Source organism: Aptenodytes patagonicus, chromosome 11 (assembly GCF_965638725.1).
Source record: "Aptenodytes patagonicus chromosome 11, bAptPat1.pri.cur, whole genome shotgun sequence".
Lineage (NCBI taxonomy): Eukaryota > Metazoa > Chordata > Aves > Sphenisciformes > Spheniscidae > Aptenodytes > Aptenodytes patagonicus.
This window is the reverse complement of record NC_134959.1, coordinates 20,004,513-20,022,517: the sequence shown is the minus strand read 5'-3', so window position 1 is coordinate 20,022,517 and position 18,005 is coordinate 20,004,513. Positions and strand designations below refer to the sequence as shown.

Sequence of the window (18,005 nt, the reverse complement as noted above, 5' to 3'; positions counted from 1 at the left end):
CAGGTGAGGATGAAGATCATTGCTAGCTCATACTGAGCTTATTCTAGTAATTCAGGGGGATATTCACATTAAAATCTGACTGAGCAGAGATTTTCCCGCGACTGAAACAGAAGAGCAGTTTTGTGTCAGTGGGAGAGGTGTCTGGCTTTTCTTAGAATATTCGTCAGAGGGATGATATCAGGGTTGCACAAGAGGAAAAATGGTAACAAGCTAGCAGTCATAGCTAAAATACATCTGCGTAGTAAAACAAACTAGCTCTCCCTTGTCTTACACATACAGGTGGCCTTTGCAAGAAGAAACTTCACAGTAAGTGAAGTAAGTGGTCATAGGTATAATTTGAACTAAATTTCCACCTTTTTGGTCTGTGCCAAAATGTCAATGCTTGCCTTCAGGCTGACTCAATATTCAGCTGGGCCATTAAGGCAACCGGGGTCTATCAGAAAAAAAGAGGTAGACAAGACCATGCCAGATTTAATCAGTTTAAATAGCACCCGGGGCTGTAATAAGTTCTTTATAAAGCAACAGGTCATGCTGTGTCAGTAAAAACATCTGTCAGCTGCTTAAGACAAATGAGTAGATATTTTCCCAGTTATGGGGAGGCAGGAGGGAGAAAGGAAAGTATGATGAAGGACAGAAGGTGCAACAAATAAACAAAATTTGACTAACCTTGGCTTAGTCTGTGAACCACATACAAAGCCTAGCTATTGTAAAGTGCAGTAAATCCTATTTTAGTAGCAGCAGATAATAACTTGCCCTTACTAACTGAAGAATATTTTTATGCCTCTGCTTCCAAACTAAGCTATGATCACTCTTCTGCATTCAGCTCTTTTACGGGTATTAAAGACAGTTGTCTGCGAAATCTAGTGCCTCCACTATCTTGAGAGAACAGCATATGAGCTGCTAGCTCCATGCTGATGTTGGGTGACAGAATTAGTATATTAAAGCTAAAAACTATTTCTTTAGTAGATTGAATAGCTTTATGCATGAATGCCGTTCTTTCACCTCATTCACTCATCAACAGTTTTTAACTGCAAGCGAGAGTTTGACTAGAAGAATATGGTGGCGCAGCATGACTGAGGGAGGTAAATGGCGGTAAGAATGATAGTGTCTAAGAACCTTTTGAAACATACGTTAACTATAAACACTATCTCTGAATAGAAATGAAGGTGACTTTCAGGGGAAGAACAATCTTACTGGGAATCAGGGCAGCTAGTTCAATACAGATTTCAATGGGAAGAAGATTTGCAGGCTGCTGTGACATTGAAACCTGGTAATAACGAAAAGAGTTGTGACCAGCCAGAAAGTATGACATGAGAATTAAGAGGAGATGAGGAAGAAAAACAAGAGCTCAAGAAACTTGATTAATTTAGCAGCAAGCAATTTCAGATATAACTGATAGTTTGGACTGTTGCAGTGCGATGGCTTGTATAAGACCTAAGACCTAAGATGCAGAATCCTATTGCTTTACTTGGAGAAAATGAGATATTCTTTTTGGGGTCCTCATAATTTTACTAACTCTGTCTGTGACAAGATAAAGAACTGATGGCATTCTCCCCAAAAGAAAGGAAAAATCACTTTCACTGTTTCTTCAGCAAGATATGCCTAATTCAGATTAAATTATGACTTGTTTTTTTCTGCTTGATTTGGTGACTTAACAGCACTTTGTAATTGCTGCTCTTCTGGAGGTGGCATCTTTTCCAGTGAATAAGCTTGAGGCTATGAATTGCCCTACCTTCCTTATATGATAGGGGAAATTTTGATCTCTGGGTCAGTGATAGAGCATAAAAAGTACTCCTCTAGGTTGGGGGCGTAGGGGAAAAAGGTAATGTTTGAAACTCTGACTTCAGATATTTAAAACTACCTCATCTATTAAATGCTGAATTAGGGATGGGGAGAACACCCACAGGCCAGATACTCTCTCATAACTTTATAACTGGAGGTTTAGCAGGCTATATATATAATCAAATATTCAAACATTTCTACTGTTTTCCTTGGCTTTGTGCAGGGTTTCAAAGTTTGGCCCACTGAATGTCTGCATTCCTGTCACTATTCATAAATCAGATGAAAAATCACTGTATGAAACCTGGCTTGTCATGGCTTCATGTGTACAAGGCTGTGCTGTTTTCCCTTAAAACAACATGTAAGCCTGTCATAAGCATTTGGAATTTTAGAAAAGATTTTGCAGGTACAAAATGAAGTGCTTACCATAAAACCAGGAAACTCCAATTGCCTCCATTAGAACAGCAAACAATATCGAAGTCCCAGCTGCAAATGTGTCCAGGAGCGTGAGCACATAAATTCCACCCTAGGATTGAGGAGTTGAAAGATGCAACAAAACGAAGTTACAAATAGAACAATCTCAGTAGTTTCGTATCTAATTAACAGAAATCTGCTTTACTTGAAACTTTATCTTAACCCTAGTATTTTAATATGGAGCTGATGCTGCAGACACAGGTTCATGTTTACAAAATAGTGGAATCAGACTTGCAACTCTTTAGAACAGGCTTCCTTTCACCTATGTCCTCACTGAACTGGGAAACAGAAGCCTCAGCTTAGCATGATTAACGAGTGCTGTTGGCACTTGGTGTTTTCAGTGGAAGTTGAAGGCACTGGCTGTTGGGGGGAATGCTCAGCAGCCTGTAGGGCAGGGCCTGTCTACAGCAGTTGATGAGGATCTTCCTAAATTATTGGCAGGAATGGAGCGCTACCAGAGTTTCCACAAGCCATTATCACCCAGTTTGTTCCTAAGGCCAATTATTCTGTAGTCCAGTGGATCTGCAGTCTTAGACTGATGTTTCCTTTTCCCAGAGTGCCTGCATCTCTCTTTTCCAATGTTCCTGCAAAGGGAGCAGTTGCATGTTAAGTCTCTGTTACCAGCCCAACATGGAAGCAGCTTTGCCCTCTTTAGTTTCTTTGCTGTGGTATTAGCAAGCCTTTGCTCAGTGGAGAGAGCAAACCAGATCATCTTCCTTCCCAACAGCACGTTTCTGTTCTTCAGTGGTTCATGACTGAGAACTGTAAATGCATTTACTAAAGTCTTGTTTCACTGATATTTTTTTAGCTGCAATTTGACTACTTTTTGCCTCATTTTACAATGTGGTATGAATTTGTGTAAATTACTGCTCATTTTATTTAGTTCGGGCTAACAAGGAATGGAAGACCATGGTATGTTTGCTTGTTTCAAAATGAACCTGAATAATGTGTTTCAGGACATTCTTTGTCACATGTAAACAACTGAAATATTTGCAGTTGCAGTAGATTTTCATTATAATCTTTTTTTACAACCACACTTAATCTGACTATGCCTGTTCAGAAGGGGAGGAACAAAGGAATTATTTTGCATGTTTTTAGCAATGGTATAAATCTCACTTGTACTAGTTAGATATCTAGGTGATTTTAATCTCTGCAATCAATCAGTTTTCTTTTTTCTTATAAAAAGATGGTTTTCTGAAACAGCTGTGCATATTTACAAAAATAGAGAGAACAGTACTTAGGCCTTGTCTAGGTTTTTAATTCTGTGGGGACTTTTCCGGAAGCTGAATGAACTTTGGTTGTTGTCTTAGAAAGAAAATGTTGCTTATTGAATGACATTTGAGTTTGACCTCTTGTTTTTGCTCTACACCTGCTCTAAATGAATGCCTTTGCTATCAAACTTAGTAAAGTGAATGACAAATATGGTTTTGTAAGAAACATGTTTTGAAAATACAGCCTTAAAGTTTCAGAGCACAAAATCAAACAGATTAATGTAATGTGATGGTATCACAAGGGATTTTCTTTGTATTTTGTACACATGAGAAATGTTCTTCTTCAGTTATGTGAACCAATACATTTGGACAAGTCTGGGCAGTTTTGTGTGTTCCAGCTGGTGGGATGAACTTAAGCCTAAACAGATGACGTTATTTAAAAGCTAGAGCTAGGTTGTTATCTTGAACTGCTTTAGTTCACTCGAAGGCAGTGGAATTGCACCCACTGGCACCTGTTCAGGTTCTTAACCACCAAGTTCGTTCTGATCTTGAGCTTCAGGAAATTTTATTCCAGTTGAAACTTTGAATAAGGAAGGAGCATGTTCAATTCTTTAGGTAACAATGGAGATAGCATGGTATTAAAAGGATAGGTGTTCTAAATGATATATCTATTTGTAGTGTCTCAAATGTTTTCCAGTTTGAGGAAACTAGAGTAAAAATATTGGGGTATTCTTTTAGTGTAAAAAGAGCTTTGTTGATAAGCTTATGCTGTTTCAGTAATCTTAATAATAGATCTGGAAACCGTTTCTAGAGAAGGGGAGAGGTTCAGTACATCTACTTTCATGGTGGCTACCTCAAGTTTCAGTTGTTTTCTGACACTTGGCATCTTTGCTTGCAGGGCTTTTGGCTTTTTTTGTCAAAAAAAAAAAGTTTTCTCCAACCTTTAATTAATTTTCAAAAGCCTGGTGAGGCAAATTATGCAGGATGATGGTAGTGATAAATACAGGTTACTAGATGTTCAGGATAAGCTATCTGTGTGCTTTTTATGGTGTTAAGAGTAAGAGAGAAGATCTAGGTACATGAAGGAACATTAAGAAACACATCGGGGAGAGGAGATCATTATTCTAAACTCCTTTCACAAGAAGTGAATGCTTCTTATTTGCTTCAAGATGAGAATATCCAGATGACTAAGGGTCTGGTCACTTGAAATCCTCACACAGGAATAAGCACTCAACACAGTTCCATTTAATGTGATTTAAAAAAAAAAAACAACCAAACACACAAAACCAAACAAGACCAACAGTAGCATAGACAGTTCTTTGGAACAAAGACTTGTAGGTTCAGTTGATAGCTAATGATCTTGTGCAAAAAAGCAGAGAAGCTTCATGTAGATGAGACTAAAAGTAATGTTCTGACCATATTGTTTAAGAATTAAAATGTAAAATAAAAGTAGTCACCTATTCATATTTCTATCTGATGAGGTTAAGTGCATTTTTAAGGTAACTTGTTGATGGAAACTTTTGTTGTACTTACATTGGTGATGCACAAAAGGGCAAGTAGGAAAGTGCCAAAAGAAACACCGAAGGTGAAGAGCTTTCTATGCTGCTTCAGAATTTGGAAATCATCTGCCAAGCCAGTAATGACAGCCTCCATTCCGCCCATCTGAGGAAGGGAAGGCAAGAGCTCTGGTTAAACACTACTGACTGTTCTAAATACGAGTCAAATGTAAAGGAGGTTGTATAATTAATTCCCAACCACTGTACGATTTCTGACATTTCAGCTGTAAATCACTGGCATTCTGAGGTATAATTTATTTTCTCGTGGTAGAGAACTGAGTCAGGGAACTGGATATCAAGTCCCATGGTTGGTGGCTTGATAGCCATATCCTCTGCAGACCCTTTGCTGACTCACCAGGATAGTAAGTAGACAGTACTTGGGAAAAATAATATACGTGTTAATATACTTTGGGGAAAAAGCTGGTAGCTTAAGTAACCAAACTCCTTAAGAGATTTCTAATATAAAGACAGACACAACAAGCACCTAGGGGAAATGTACTGAACAAAGATTCAGTTTAGCCGTTGATTAACCAAATCCAGTTTGACAAAAATCTTCACAGACCTGGAAGAATCACTACATAGGAAGCTTGATGTAATTTTTTTTTTGTTGACAATATCGGAGAATTTTACTTTGTTTTCTAGGAGTAAATGCTGAACGTTAGCCATTGTTTTGCAATATAGGAAAGGTACATTCCAAGTTATCACTGAAATTGCCTGGTTAAGTAGGTTGTTAGGAATTTTAGTTTCTTTCCGCCAATGAAAGCATTCTCTCCCCTTCCACCAAGAAGTTGTGAAAAGGAATTCCAGTCTCCTGTCATAATAAACTTATTTAATGTTTTAGATAGGCTGGATTCCATGCTTTTTCTGATGCGGAAAGACCATGGCAAGACCTGGAGTGCTTGGTGCAATACAATATTTGGTTAGCAGGTGCTGACATATCCTGTACCTTTCCTATAAGAATTTGATGAAACCAACATCTCTGGCTGAAATCAGTAGCGGAGAATTATCTCTCTAGAATTTGAATGATTCCTGTCTAGAGCCAAATTGCTGGGGGCAGTGGACCTATTTTTTTTTTTTTTTTTAAAGGTAACTAAAGTTCACAAGTAAAATGTCCCAAAACCTACTTTAGGCTTGTATTTCCTAATGTCTGGGGGGTCATCAGTGAGTGCCCTGCAGTTAAGATGGGTTAATATTTGATATTCTCAGAAGTTGTTACCGTGTTGGCACTTAAATGGTCTTGGAGAATTTGAAAATGGAAAGAGACAGCTTGGATTATTTTGGCTAAGGACCACTTCTTAATGTATCACTATTTATTCCCCTTGTTAATTCCCTATGCCAAGCTAGATACCCACTCCAAAAAATGTTTGTGAACATTTGTTCCATTTTCTGTCCTTTTCATTGTTGCTTGCTTAAACTTGCATGATCAGATTTCTCTTTGCTTAAACATTTTGACAGTTCCATTTTTGTACAGATGTCTGTATTTCTGTGCCAGTGCAGGCTTATATGCATGAATAAAACTATTCATATATAATTATTCCTCTTTAGCTTCGGGGTTATTTGATTTTTCTTTTTAGCTTTAAAGCTAAAAAAAAAGCTAAAGCTTTTAGCTTTAAAAAATTTAATTTTCCCTTCAGGGACTTGATTAGTCAAATGTGGGGGGAGAGTTGAGAAGACCACCATAAAAAATACTGCATGACCTGAGTTGTCTTAGGTAAATGATGCAAAATCCTGAACAAAACATGAACAAGCAAATGCCTCCCCTTTTAGAAAGAAACAGCTAAACTTGGCCACAGTTTATCAGTTCATAGTATTTTAATTAGCTCCACAAGAAAGAGCTTTCTCCACTTGTAGGAAAAGTATGTTCTGCAATCTAAAGCCCTGTGTCTTTGTCACCCAAATGTTTCTTTACATTGCCTTAAATTTACTGCTGTTGCAAAGTTAACTGTTTTAGATCTAAACACTTCTGAGCATGTATTTTCTTCTTCTTAATTCTTCCCTGTTCCTACTGGTCACTCATGCCCTTCCACTGTGCTAAACCCTTCCTTTCCATGCTTCATGTTTGCTTACAGTTGAAAAATAGCCAAGCTACAAACCCAGATATAATCTTGCCTCAAACTTTTGAATAAGGATCCAGAGCGTAGTGTATAAAGACAAACTTCATTGAACCTGAGTGGGAATCCAAAAATCCAAACACTTTGGAAACGTTTAGGCCTGAATCTGACCTTTACAGATCAGACATCACTCCACAAGATCTCATTCGGCTCTTTGCCAGTTGTTATTAAAGCTTCCTGCTGCAACCTCATTTTTCTTAGTTTTGCTTTCCTCCATGTCAGTTCATTCTTTCCCTTTCTTGTCCTTGAAAATGAATGAAGTTTTCTGAAGTTGTAAGCAATGGAAACATTGGTTTTTGCCATTTCCAGCAAGAAATTCCTAGATCAGCTCTGTACATTCAGAACTACAAGAGACTTCTATGCTTTAGAATAGTAAGAAACCCCTACCCTACTAAAAATGATGAATGTTTGTTCATGGTTCACTATTAGTTAAAGACCCTGTTTGTTTTTTTCCCAGAAATTAATAAACCTTTAAGCTAAATATAACAGGATGTCTTGATGCCTCTCTGGCAAGAACAAAGCAGTACAAAATTTGTTAGGGGACTTGGGATATTTTCTGGGCTGAAGTTTTTATGATCCTGAATATTGTGGTAGAGTAAAAGTCATCACATTATGGAAGGAGCAAACACATTCATTAGCCTAGACGTTATACAGTAAGACAGTAGTAAAATGAAAACTATGGAAATACTCTGGTGTGATTTTTAAATTGTGACTAAATTTACAGGAAATTCTGTATTGGTGCTTGTAGGAAAAAATCAGAGTACTTTCAGACATAGTATATCTTGAGCAGATTAATGAATTTCAGCACGTAAAAATCTCTTCTAGAAAACACTCTACTCAGTGTCTTACTGTGGCTTGTGTTTTGCCAGTAGGGTTCCAAAACCTTATTGCAGGTTCATAGTAGTAATAGTTCATAGCAGTGATGTTGGGTTGTACCTTTAAATAGTAATAATTGTTGATGAACAGCCTCTCTGTAAGGTTATAAAAAAGCAGCAGGGAGTAATTATTTGTTGGCTTGTAAAAGATCTGATCTTTTCCTAAACCTCTTACAATATTGTAAGTCTTTGAATATATTGCCAGGAGTAATAGTATTGGTATGTTGGCTGTGACTGTGAACACAGATTCAGGGAATATACAGAATGTTTATTTGAAATGTAATAAAGCCCCTGTTTAAGGTTGATACCTCTCCAGTTACAGAATATAACAGTAAAGGAAAAATGTCAAGGCTAGAAGCAAAAAATACTCACAGAACTGTCGATGCCGAGAGTAAGGAGCATGATGAAGAATACCACAGCCCAAAACGTAGATCCTGAAAGAGTTGAAATTGCCTCTGGATACAGGATGAAAACTAAACCAGCTCCTGAAATAAAAAAGAAAAAGAAAAAAGAAGTATTATTAAATGATGTTTCTTACCTTCACAAAAGTGTTCATTTTAATAAGATAAATTATGACTAAGTTGGCATTTACATCAGTCCACATCACACTCTGAGTAGCTGTTAAAACAAAATTTGCATTATACCAAAAATATATCCAAAATACTTTAACAATGTACTCATGACAGTTTTATATTAAAAAACCAATTCTATCCCATTCTTTTCCACTTCTAATAATCTTTTATGGGATTCACAACCTTACTACCTGTTTTTCAACTATGTAGTAGAGAAGAAACCGTGTGAATGTGGACTCCACTCTTTGGCAGGAGAACTCTCAGACGTGATGAGAGATACAGGAACTGAAATCATGGGTGGCCTGTTACCAGTGAAAGGACTCTACAGCTAAACCTACCAGAATCATCCAAAACAGTAACCTATGGCACTGAACAGCAATACTTTTGCAAGATACTCTGCAGTGGTAAATGCCTGTTTGTTGCACAGGCTGAAATTATGAGGGGCAGGATGTCGGGGAACCTCAATTCAGTAGAGGTGAGATGAATCAATACCATTTGGAGTTCACATTTCAGCAAGGCATGTACACACAGAGTTTTAGTTCCAAGTAATTTAATTCAGGTCACTTCCATGAGATTTTCACATACTTGTTTGAAACAAATATAAACACATTTGCAAAGAAATGGTGGACAAAAAGTGGTAAAACTAGTATAAAATTAACTTCCTACCTTCAGTGGCTACATCCTCAATTTTAACTTTGTGCTCATGAGCCATGTAGCCCAATATGGAGAAGATTGCGAATCCTGAGATGAAGCTTGTGACACAGTTAATGGTACTAGTCAGCAAAGCATCCCTAATGATGGAGAGAAGAACAGCCCAGTGAAAAAAAAACCCACAAACATTTTAAGAACAAGATGGGAATTGTCTTATAGCGATAGGAAGATTCTTGAGAAAATGCTAATTGTGCAATTATCCTGATGATCAAAAGCTCATATCAGCATACTATGCTAGGAAATGACCTACTTCTGTTTACTATTTTGATTTAAAAATGAGTTCTGTTAAAAAAAAAAAAAAATCAACAAAGCTATATTAAATATTAAAGATATTAAAGAGTAATGTCATCATCCTAGCTGGTCGCTGTAGCGTAGCAAGAGAGTGGCCTGAAGTGGAAGAGCCTTACTATTCATCAATTCACGTGAGCAGATATTCAGGAGTATTTTCAGTGCATTTTTAGCAAACTGTGCTGCCATTCAGGTGGCACTGGATAACCATCCTTAATCTGTAATGAGGTCCCTTCATCTATGAAGTTGGCTAGGCTTTTCTGAAAAAAATACAACTCTTGTTGATCAGATTGTTACAATAATGAATTTAGTTTAAAGGTTAAATATTATATACTGTGCATCATATAGTAATGATTGTACAAAGTTGTGGTTTTTAATCAATCTGCCATGGTATTATGATAGACGTATGAGCTTTCCTAGGTATTAATAACCCCTATTACCAAACCTAGCTTGAAGATAAGTAGACCATATGTCTTTAGATGTCTACCTAATCTGCACAGTGTCTTGTATGTAATCTTTTGCTGCATATGACCTTTAGAATAGAGGACATGGCTCTGTGAACATCAGTAATGCCAAACAGTGCTTTAATAAGCAGAAAGTAGGTATGATTTCCTTTCATCAGTTACGCTACCCAAAAACATAGGTGCCATACACTAAACTTCATCCTCTTCCTTATATTACTTTATTTTGATAACACTGAAGGATTTATGTCCTGCAATTCTTAAAGTGTTTTCCTGGGGGAAGGCGGCAGGATCAAGAGAGACCAGATTGGACCCATAAACTCAAATTGTTTTCAGTCATTAAAGAAGAAAATTGCTAGGTATTTGTCACTGATAAGATGGCAACAGTATTTCTTGTTTCCCATAATTCAAAAACATTTTTATGCAAGTGAATAATGCTTCTTTTTGCTTAGTCAATAACTGGATTATGTGATGCTTATGTCCTCATAAACTGAGCTGAGCTAGCTCTCAGGATTTTGCATGTAAAACTAGATCATAATTTAAGTACAGATTCTCCTATTTTCTGGCCCTGATTTTCAGTATTGTTACCCTACCTTACGTTACTGACACTATTCCTCTCAAGGAAGGTGTGTTGAAGCATAGATGGGACATGTGCTGAGTCATGGCCTTCATTTGGAAACAGTACTGTTTTCAATTTGTTCTGTTTCAAGAAAGCCTTTTGAGCAAAATATGTCAGCACATTATGGACTTATTTGACCAAAAGAAGGAAATTTTAAGTGTTGTAAATGTTACTGAATTGAAGCTTGCTTTTATGGTTAGAATTAAAAAGAACTAAAACACAGTATTTAATGAAACTACAGATTACTCTTACAGGGAAGTCAAGGCTTATGAAGCAACGTTGAACAAATATAGTAAACTAGGAACTAAATAATATGATTTCACATATAGTCTGTGGTGTTTTCTTAGTTTCAAGTGGGTTTTTTCCATTTCAGAGCAAAATTAGAATACAGAAGAAAAACAGTTATATAGGGAGCTGCTATGAGATTAATGCAAAATTATTTGCAGAAGACGATAAATGTTATTTTGGAAGACTGCTATGGCTAGTGTTCTAACTGAAGGGTTCTCAAACCTGGTAATACTACCTACTGCAAATAATCAGCTGGCAACCTAAAATCGCTCTAGGTTAAGTACAAAGCTCTCTGAAGTCAGTGGAAGTATTCCATGATTTTGGCTTTCGATCTGTTTAAGGCAGTTCAAATCTATATATTTTCTTGTACCTTTTCACTTTAACAACTTTTTGCCATCCTTCAGTTCACAATGTATTTATAATACATGTACTTTCTGAATTTATATTTCATGGGAAGTTTTAAAGCGATGCTTGTTTTCATTCCAAAATGGCATGGTAACAAAAGTTCTAAATGTTGGAAGTTCTCAGAAGGTGCAGAGCAGTTCTGGTTGAATTTCCATGGTGGTGATTCAGCAGAACACTTAGAAACTGACTTGATTTAAAGTGCATTCCTAAATTGGAGCTCAACATAAAATATCAGAAATGTAATCTCAAAGCACAGAAACACTTCTGGAAAATGGAATCCTTCTGCTTTTAGTTCCTGGACCAATAAGATTTCATCCTATGTTCTCTGTTGCTCTTAATGGTACTTTTGAAAGGCAAACACAAGCACAGTTTACACAGCTGTCTAAAGTCCAAACCTAATCCCATTCTGTTTTGCTGTACAGCAGATATCTTGGCAGGTTCCTGCTGCTGAAATTTCAGTAAGAAAGACAGTGTTTCAAGATTTGGGTTGGTTGCTATGTCCACGCAAGACTGACCATCATTAATAAATGACTGAAGATAAAAAGATAGCTTAGTACTTATTCCAGCTGCAGTTAGAGTAAAATAGTGTCATTCTGAAGCAGTAATGAAAGAAGAGGCTCTTACCTGTAACAGTTGTTGTCAAACTTATTGTAACTGGCAAATGCAATTAAAACGCCAAACCCAGCTCCTAAGGAGTAAAATATCTGAGTAGCTGCATCAATCCATACCTGCATAATGACACCAACATTGTCAGTGTCAGTTCAGTCCAAAAGATGCATCAGGGAAATGCAAGCGTGTACAAGACAACTGGCTTTTGAAAAATGATCAGCATTCATGCTTATGGGAGTGTAAGTGCTTCTCAGCCCTCATGAGATGTCACATGGAGCACAGTCATGGTCTGGAATGGCTTAACCCGAAATGGTAAGGGCCGAAGCAGTGGGCAAGTTCTCAGTGCATGCACGCTGCTACCACGGTGGGGTGTACCACTTGGATCTGTACTTCTGAGCTTTTGCTGAGTTCTGAAATGATTACATGATTTTTCTCCTGGGTGACAGAAATACACTTCCAATAGTTCTTGTTCCAAGTTAGTTTGGAATGTACAACCAGAAAAGTAAAAATAGTTAATGGGTCAAGAGTTACAGGACATTTTATTTCCCATAAGAGAGCTTTCTTTACGGGACTGTTAGTACACTTTACATGATGCTTTCTTGTTTCAGAAGCTGAAGCACGACTGACATGCTGTGAACAGAACCATGCAGGTTATCTGTCACCTTTCTCACTTAGTTGGAGATAGTTATTCCTGTGATAGTCGTTAATTTTCAGTTTAGATGCAGCGTGGTCACTTTAAGAATCGTCCACTAGGGAAAACATGTTTTTAATGTTGTAAAATTTTCTAAAGTGACCCTGCAGCCCAACATCCACTCAAGATGTGCAGACAGCAGTCAGGAACAATGCCACAGTGCTGGTCTCCTGAATCAGAAGCCTGAAAATAGTCTACCCTGGTTAATGAGGGTTTCACTTATTTGGTTTTTACACAGAGATATTTAAACAAGCATCTTCAACAAGGGTAATGAAGTCAATGGAGTGAATAATACTCAACATTTCTCAAAATGAGATCTTCAATGTTTGATTAAATCTGCCAAGCGCTCAAGACTACGAAAAGCACTGATTTCACCTCTATCCATGTCTACAAAAGCAGATGTATCTATTGAGCTGTGGCTTTCTAACAGATCTAAGCAGCTTATGAGCTCCATCTGCGTTGGGATTTTAATGCTAAGCTTTCCCATTTGGCCCAGTGAAAAGAAAGAGAGCACCGTATCCCATCCAAACATGATCTATGAAAGCACTTATGCTAGTGATCTATTTTTTTCTCAACATAGATGATAGACGCTTTCAACTACTGCCTGCTGAAGACTGTGAACCATTTATTGAACTCTGGTTTTGTAGGGAAACTTAATTTTATGAACTGTTGAGAGTTCATTACTTGAAAGATAATATGAAGAACAATCTATGATATGTTTATTGCAAACCAGTGGATAGGCAGATATGATTTTTCTCAAATTGCAGTTCATAGAGGACTTTCAGGTATCATGGATTTCTTTTACTAAATAGCAAAACAATCCTGTAAAATTAATTCCTTGCTTGTTTCTTTTATATACCCAGTTACATCTTCATGTTCTATCTCCACACAAAGGTTGAGATCAAATAGGGTTGTACTCTCTGAAGAGTGTTTATGTGGATAAGAGTGCAGAAGGAGGGATGTAAAGCCTCCTATAGTTTTTCTTGTTTTTTTTAAAAGTTCCCATAACTTGTGTTGTTAACGAAGTTCCTGAAATTTTTTTAAAATAAATTTTGCTTAAACTATAACTAGATCTGCATGCTGCCACCGTAACGCACTTGTTTTTAGTGGTTCTCTAGCTCTTTTGTGTCTTGCCAGTGGAGTTGACTCATTATACTTCCCCTTTCTTATGATTCAAGCACCGTTAAGCATCTGCTTAAGTCCTATTGATTCAAAGAAGAGGTTAGCACCTACTGCCTACCAAAGGAGTTATGCATATGCTTAAGTATCTTTTGAGTAAGAGTCTTGGCTTATAGTAGCTGATTAGAAAACAAATTGAGAAGATCAAGGTGAAGGGGAAAAAAAGCAGAAACCAGAAATTCCATTACAACTAAGATTAAATGCAAACCATTTCTTTTGTTGTAACAAAGCAGGATGTGAAGCAGACAGTGGGGCTTGTTCTTCTGCAGTTTACACTCATGTTCTCTGTTCACTTCAGCTGAATGGCTTCTGGTTGATGCGTAGTCTAATATATTTTATGGTAGGATACTGTTTTTATATGCATTAAAAATGAAAAAATAGAAACATTTTACACAGGAGGCAGTCATCAATCTTTCCAGCTTTCTTCATGGTTGTTTATGCCATTATAACTTTTGTGTATGTGGATTTAAAGAATTACTGTGCTGTGTGGAGAGGAAACATTGTGTGCACCTCCAGATGTTATTTGAACTTCAGGAAACTTGTTAAGGTGTATGAAAGAGCGAGTGTCTTCTCATGTCTGATTTAACTCTATATTTAACGCCGATTCCTTTAGCAGACCAGAAGTGTAGCTGCTGTTTTACACAGATGTTTAAAGTATCCATTTGTGCAGTGGAGATGAGTACTATGGCTTTGTAGCTTCTGGTTTTTTCAGCAAGGGACATAGCTAGGCATCGGTCTAGTTAAGAGGTTCTCAGGTGAATATCTTTCTCTCCTTTTTACAGAGACACCCTTTGTGGATTCAATATCCCTGAAAATTGAGGTGTCTTAGGGCTTGCTCAGCGCTGTGCAGTATGTGGCCCTATAAAATGAGGCAGACGTTGACGCTGATCAGGATGCTCTAAGGTCTTTTAGAAGAGCATTGGCAGAGCCTTCTGTAGGTCATTACTGTTTGTGACTTACGATGATTCTTTGTTAGATTCTTCATTTGGGAGGAAAAAACCCTGAAAAGATTCAGGGACACATTGACATAGAACTGAAGCAGGAGTCTATTCTTCGGAGCCTGAGGACAAAGATTAAACACACGAGCCTATTGCAGCAGTAGGTGTCCCAGTCTCTGAGCAGGAGAAAGGCTGATGTGACAAAGCAGTTCGTAAAACTTCTCCTTGTAAATGAACTTTAGCCTTTTATTATTCCAGAGCAACTTTTTTTTTTGTTGTCTGAAAAATTTAGTCTTCGAAACAAATAACTTTAGGGTCATTCAAATAGCAGCTGCAGAAGTATTAAGCCAAGAAAGAGCGGTGCACAGAATATCCTTCCAAAAGCAGAAGGCAGCTATGATTATGGAGGCCTAGATTTTGAACTGATGCAAGCTGGCACAGCTCCATAGACGTCTAGTTGAATTTGTGATGTTTTTTTCCAAACAGCACTTAAAATATATAAGAAAAATTTCAGCGCCTCCTTTGTTCATCCTTGCATCTTTTTATTTATGTGTATGCATAAACGTGAACTACTGAGGTGGCTACCGCCTTGGTGACAAAGGTGGATGAAAGTCCCATATTTGAAATTCGGTTTGACTATTCCAAAATGGAGTGAGATGGGGTCTGGGTTCTGGTGATAACTTCTGTTGTTGAAGAAATGCCAGTTTCCAAATTTAGTATTACAAAACCAAGGAAGGATTGTTTTGCTAAGAGAATATAAAATAGGTCTGTATTCTAACACTCAAGGTCTTTGTCTGCCTTTTTAATTATTTAATGTTTTTTGTAACCATTTGAATGGCCTCACGACCCATCCACAGAGATACCACTGTCTTATAAATGATTTATGACATTTTTAGAATAGCACAGTGGTAAGATCTATCTGTAGTCACCAGATCATTGTTCTTCGTAGGTCTGAAATGCTGGTGATTTCATGAGTTAGTCACTATACTTGTAGATCTTGCTTTACAATGGATGAAATAATTCTTAGTTCCAGGGTACTCCACGAAGTGAGTTGGTTTGGATATATTTAATGAGAATGTCTTGCAACGTTGTTAAATGATACAAGGAAATGTACGTTACTTTCAATAGTAAGATAAGAACACCGTACTATTGAAAATCTCATTTGTATGAAGGACCGTGATTAGACGAGTTAGTCCTGGCTTAGTATGTTTAGCAAGGTTTTCATAGGCCAGGATTTTTGTTTACCAGGTTAATGTTTAACCTAGTGGTTCAAAAAGCAAAATTTTCTTCTTGAGGGAATCCTTAGCCTTTTGAGAACTAAATTTTTGCATGACTCAATTTTCGTGTATAAAGGATACTGTAGTTTACGGGGTACACAGTCAAGGCATGGACTTTAAGGGACTGCCACACTTGAAACTGCTCTTGTACAGGGTTTTTTTTGTGATCAGAACAGTTTGGGTTCAGGCTGAGATAGTCCTGTTATGGACAGTGTTGGAAAGTTTAGACTATCAGGGACAGTGGACTAGTGCTTATGCAAAAGCAGAAGTGTGGCTATATAATTTCAGAAATTAGCTCTAATATTTTCAGTTTTAATAACAGGGGCAACAGGTTTAATAATAACAAGGGAATGAGAGCAGAAGAGTACACTTACTGTGGCTTCTTTTAATCTTCTGAAATCTATGTGCAGGTATGCATTTATTCCATTGTATGCACCAGGCAGGGTTATTCCATGTATTAACAAGACAAATAATACAACATAAGGCAAAGTGGCTGTTATCCAAACAACCTGCAGACAACAGAGATCCCAAAGGTTAATCAGCTATTACAGAAGATTGAAGAATGTGTGAAAAATACAGCTGACACTTTCTCGGTTTTATCCATGCAGTTCGATGGAGGCGCTCTTTAGAGGACGTCTTGGGAAAATGCTGTTACGTATCATGACTCTTTACGTATGTATGTTTACAGATACCAGTAGGAGACAGTTTTGACAAACAGAAGACTTGGAGTGCTTATACGTTACCAGTGTGTGTTAGACTGCTGATAGTTCAGCTATATATTCATTTACTAAACAAGTGCAGTCATTGTCTGATGTTAGGTGATACTTTCATGAAAATGTACAAAAAGCTCTCAGGTGTATCCAACACTAGAATTTCTGTTGAGGTGTTTTCTAAGGGATGTCAAAGAGTAATTTCAAATTACTTTCATCAGATATTTCTCTTGTCATGGCATTTTATATAATAAAATGAAAGCATCTTAAACCATCGAAACATTAGTACATTTGGCTAAGAATAGGAGGCAAATTTAAGACATCTAAGTCCTTCAGAATATTTTCTGGATGAGACCACTAATGTTGAATTGAAAAAAATATGCTAATAAAATTTCCAGTTGGAACATCACACAAGCAAAACTTGTAAATAAAATAAAGGCTGAATCTGGATTGTGTATTTCCACTGTACATATTTGAAGGCCTCTCGCATGGTTTGGTCCCCGAGGATCCCTCAGAAGCAGTGATTTAGTCTCTTGCTTTCTAAAATTAGGAGACTTCTTAAAGGAGACAAAGAATGTAGTTGAGATAGAAGGACAATATTAGCTCTACCTTTCCTGAAGTCTTCACGCCTTTCCACAGACTAAAGAAAAGAATGATTACCACCACCAAGAGGCAGAGGGAAAGTTGCCAGCGAGGCAAGCCAAGGTCATGGATTCCACGGCTTTCATGCAGGTGCAGAACTCCTCGCCTACATACCAGATACACAGAAACAAAGCGAAGTCACTGGGGGAGAAAGGTTTTTACATATCTCATCCTGTGGGCAGCAGAAATGGATGCTGCACTGCAGTAGTAGCTGCCCTACTGACATTGCTACCCATTAGTGAAATCCTGTTTTGTGAAGCCATGTATTGAGCTTCTTCCCACAATGCCTTTATGTTCTCACTGGCCCATCAGTGTCTGTTTAACACCATAGTGCCATAATGGTAGCACTTTCTTCACTGGAATTGTTTGGGGATTTTGGAAGTGTCATTCATTGATTCATGCTTGAATACTGAACAGATGCCCAGAGAATCTCCATCCTTGGAGATTTTAAAACTTGGCCAGTAAAGGCCTTGAGCAGACTGATTTACTTTTGAAGTTAGCCTTGCTTTGGGTAAGGAGTTGTATTAGATGACCTTCAGAGATCTCTTTCAACCTAAATTATTTTGTGATTCTAGATAAGCAAACAGCTGGCTTCCTGCAACTTGGGCA

General features: G+C 37.5%; 1 protein-coding gene across 2 annotated transcripts in view; it reads right to left on the bottom strand.

Moving 5' to 3' along the window:
• The window catches only part of SLC6A2 (solute carrier family 6 member 2), a 74,212-nt gene that overhangs the window by 13,057 nt on the left and 43,150 nt on the right, over window positions 1-18,005 (bottom strand). For both annotated transcript variants that reach the window (XM_076348917.1, XM_076348916.1), the window contains 7 exons: window positions 17,364-17,502; window positions 16,419-16,553; window positions 11,975-12,078; window positions 9,245-9,369; window positions 8,379-8,491; window positions 4,998-5,126; window positions 2,206-2,305 (listed from right to left, as the gene is read on the bottom strand). In XM_076348917.1, the coding sequence (XP_076205032.1) occupies window positions 2,206-2,305; window positions 4,998-5,126; window positions 8,379-8,491; window positions 9,245-9,369; window positions 11,975-12,078; window positions 16,419-16,553; window positions 17,364-17,502 (845 nt within the window). The remainder of the gene's footprint in view (window positions 1-2,205; window positions 2,306-4,997; window positions 5,127-8,378; window positions 8,492-9,244; window positions 9,370-11,974; window positions 12,079-16,418; window positions 16,554-17,363; window positions 17,503-18,005) is intronic.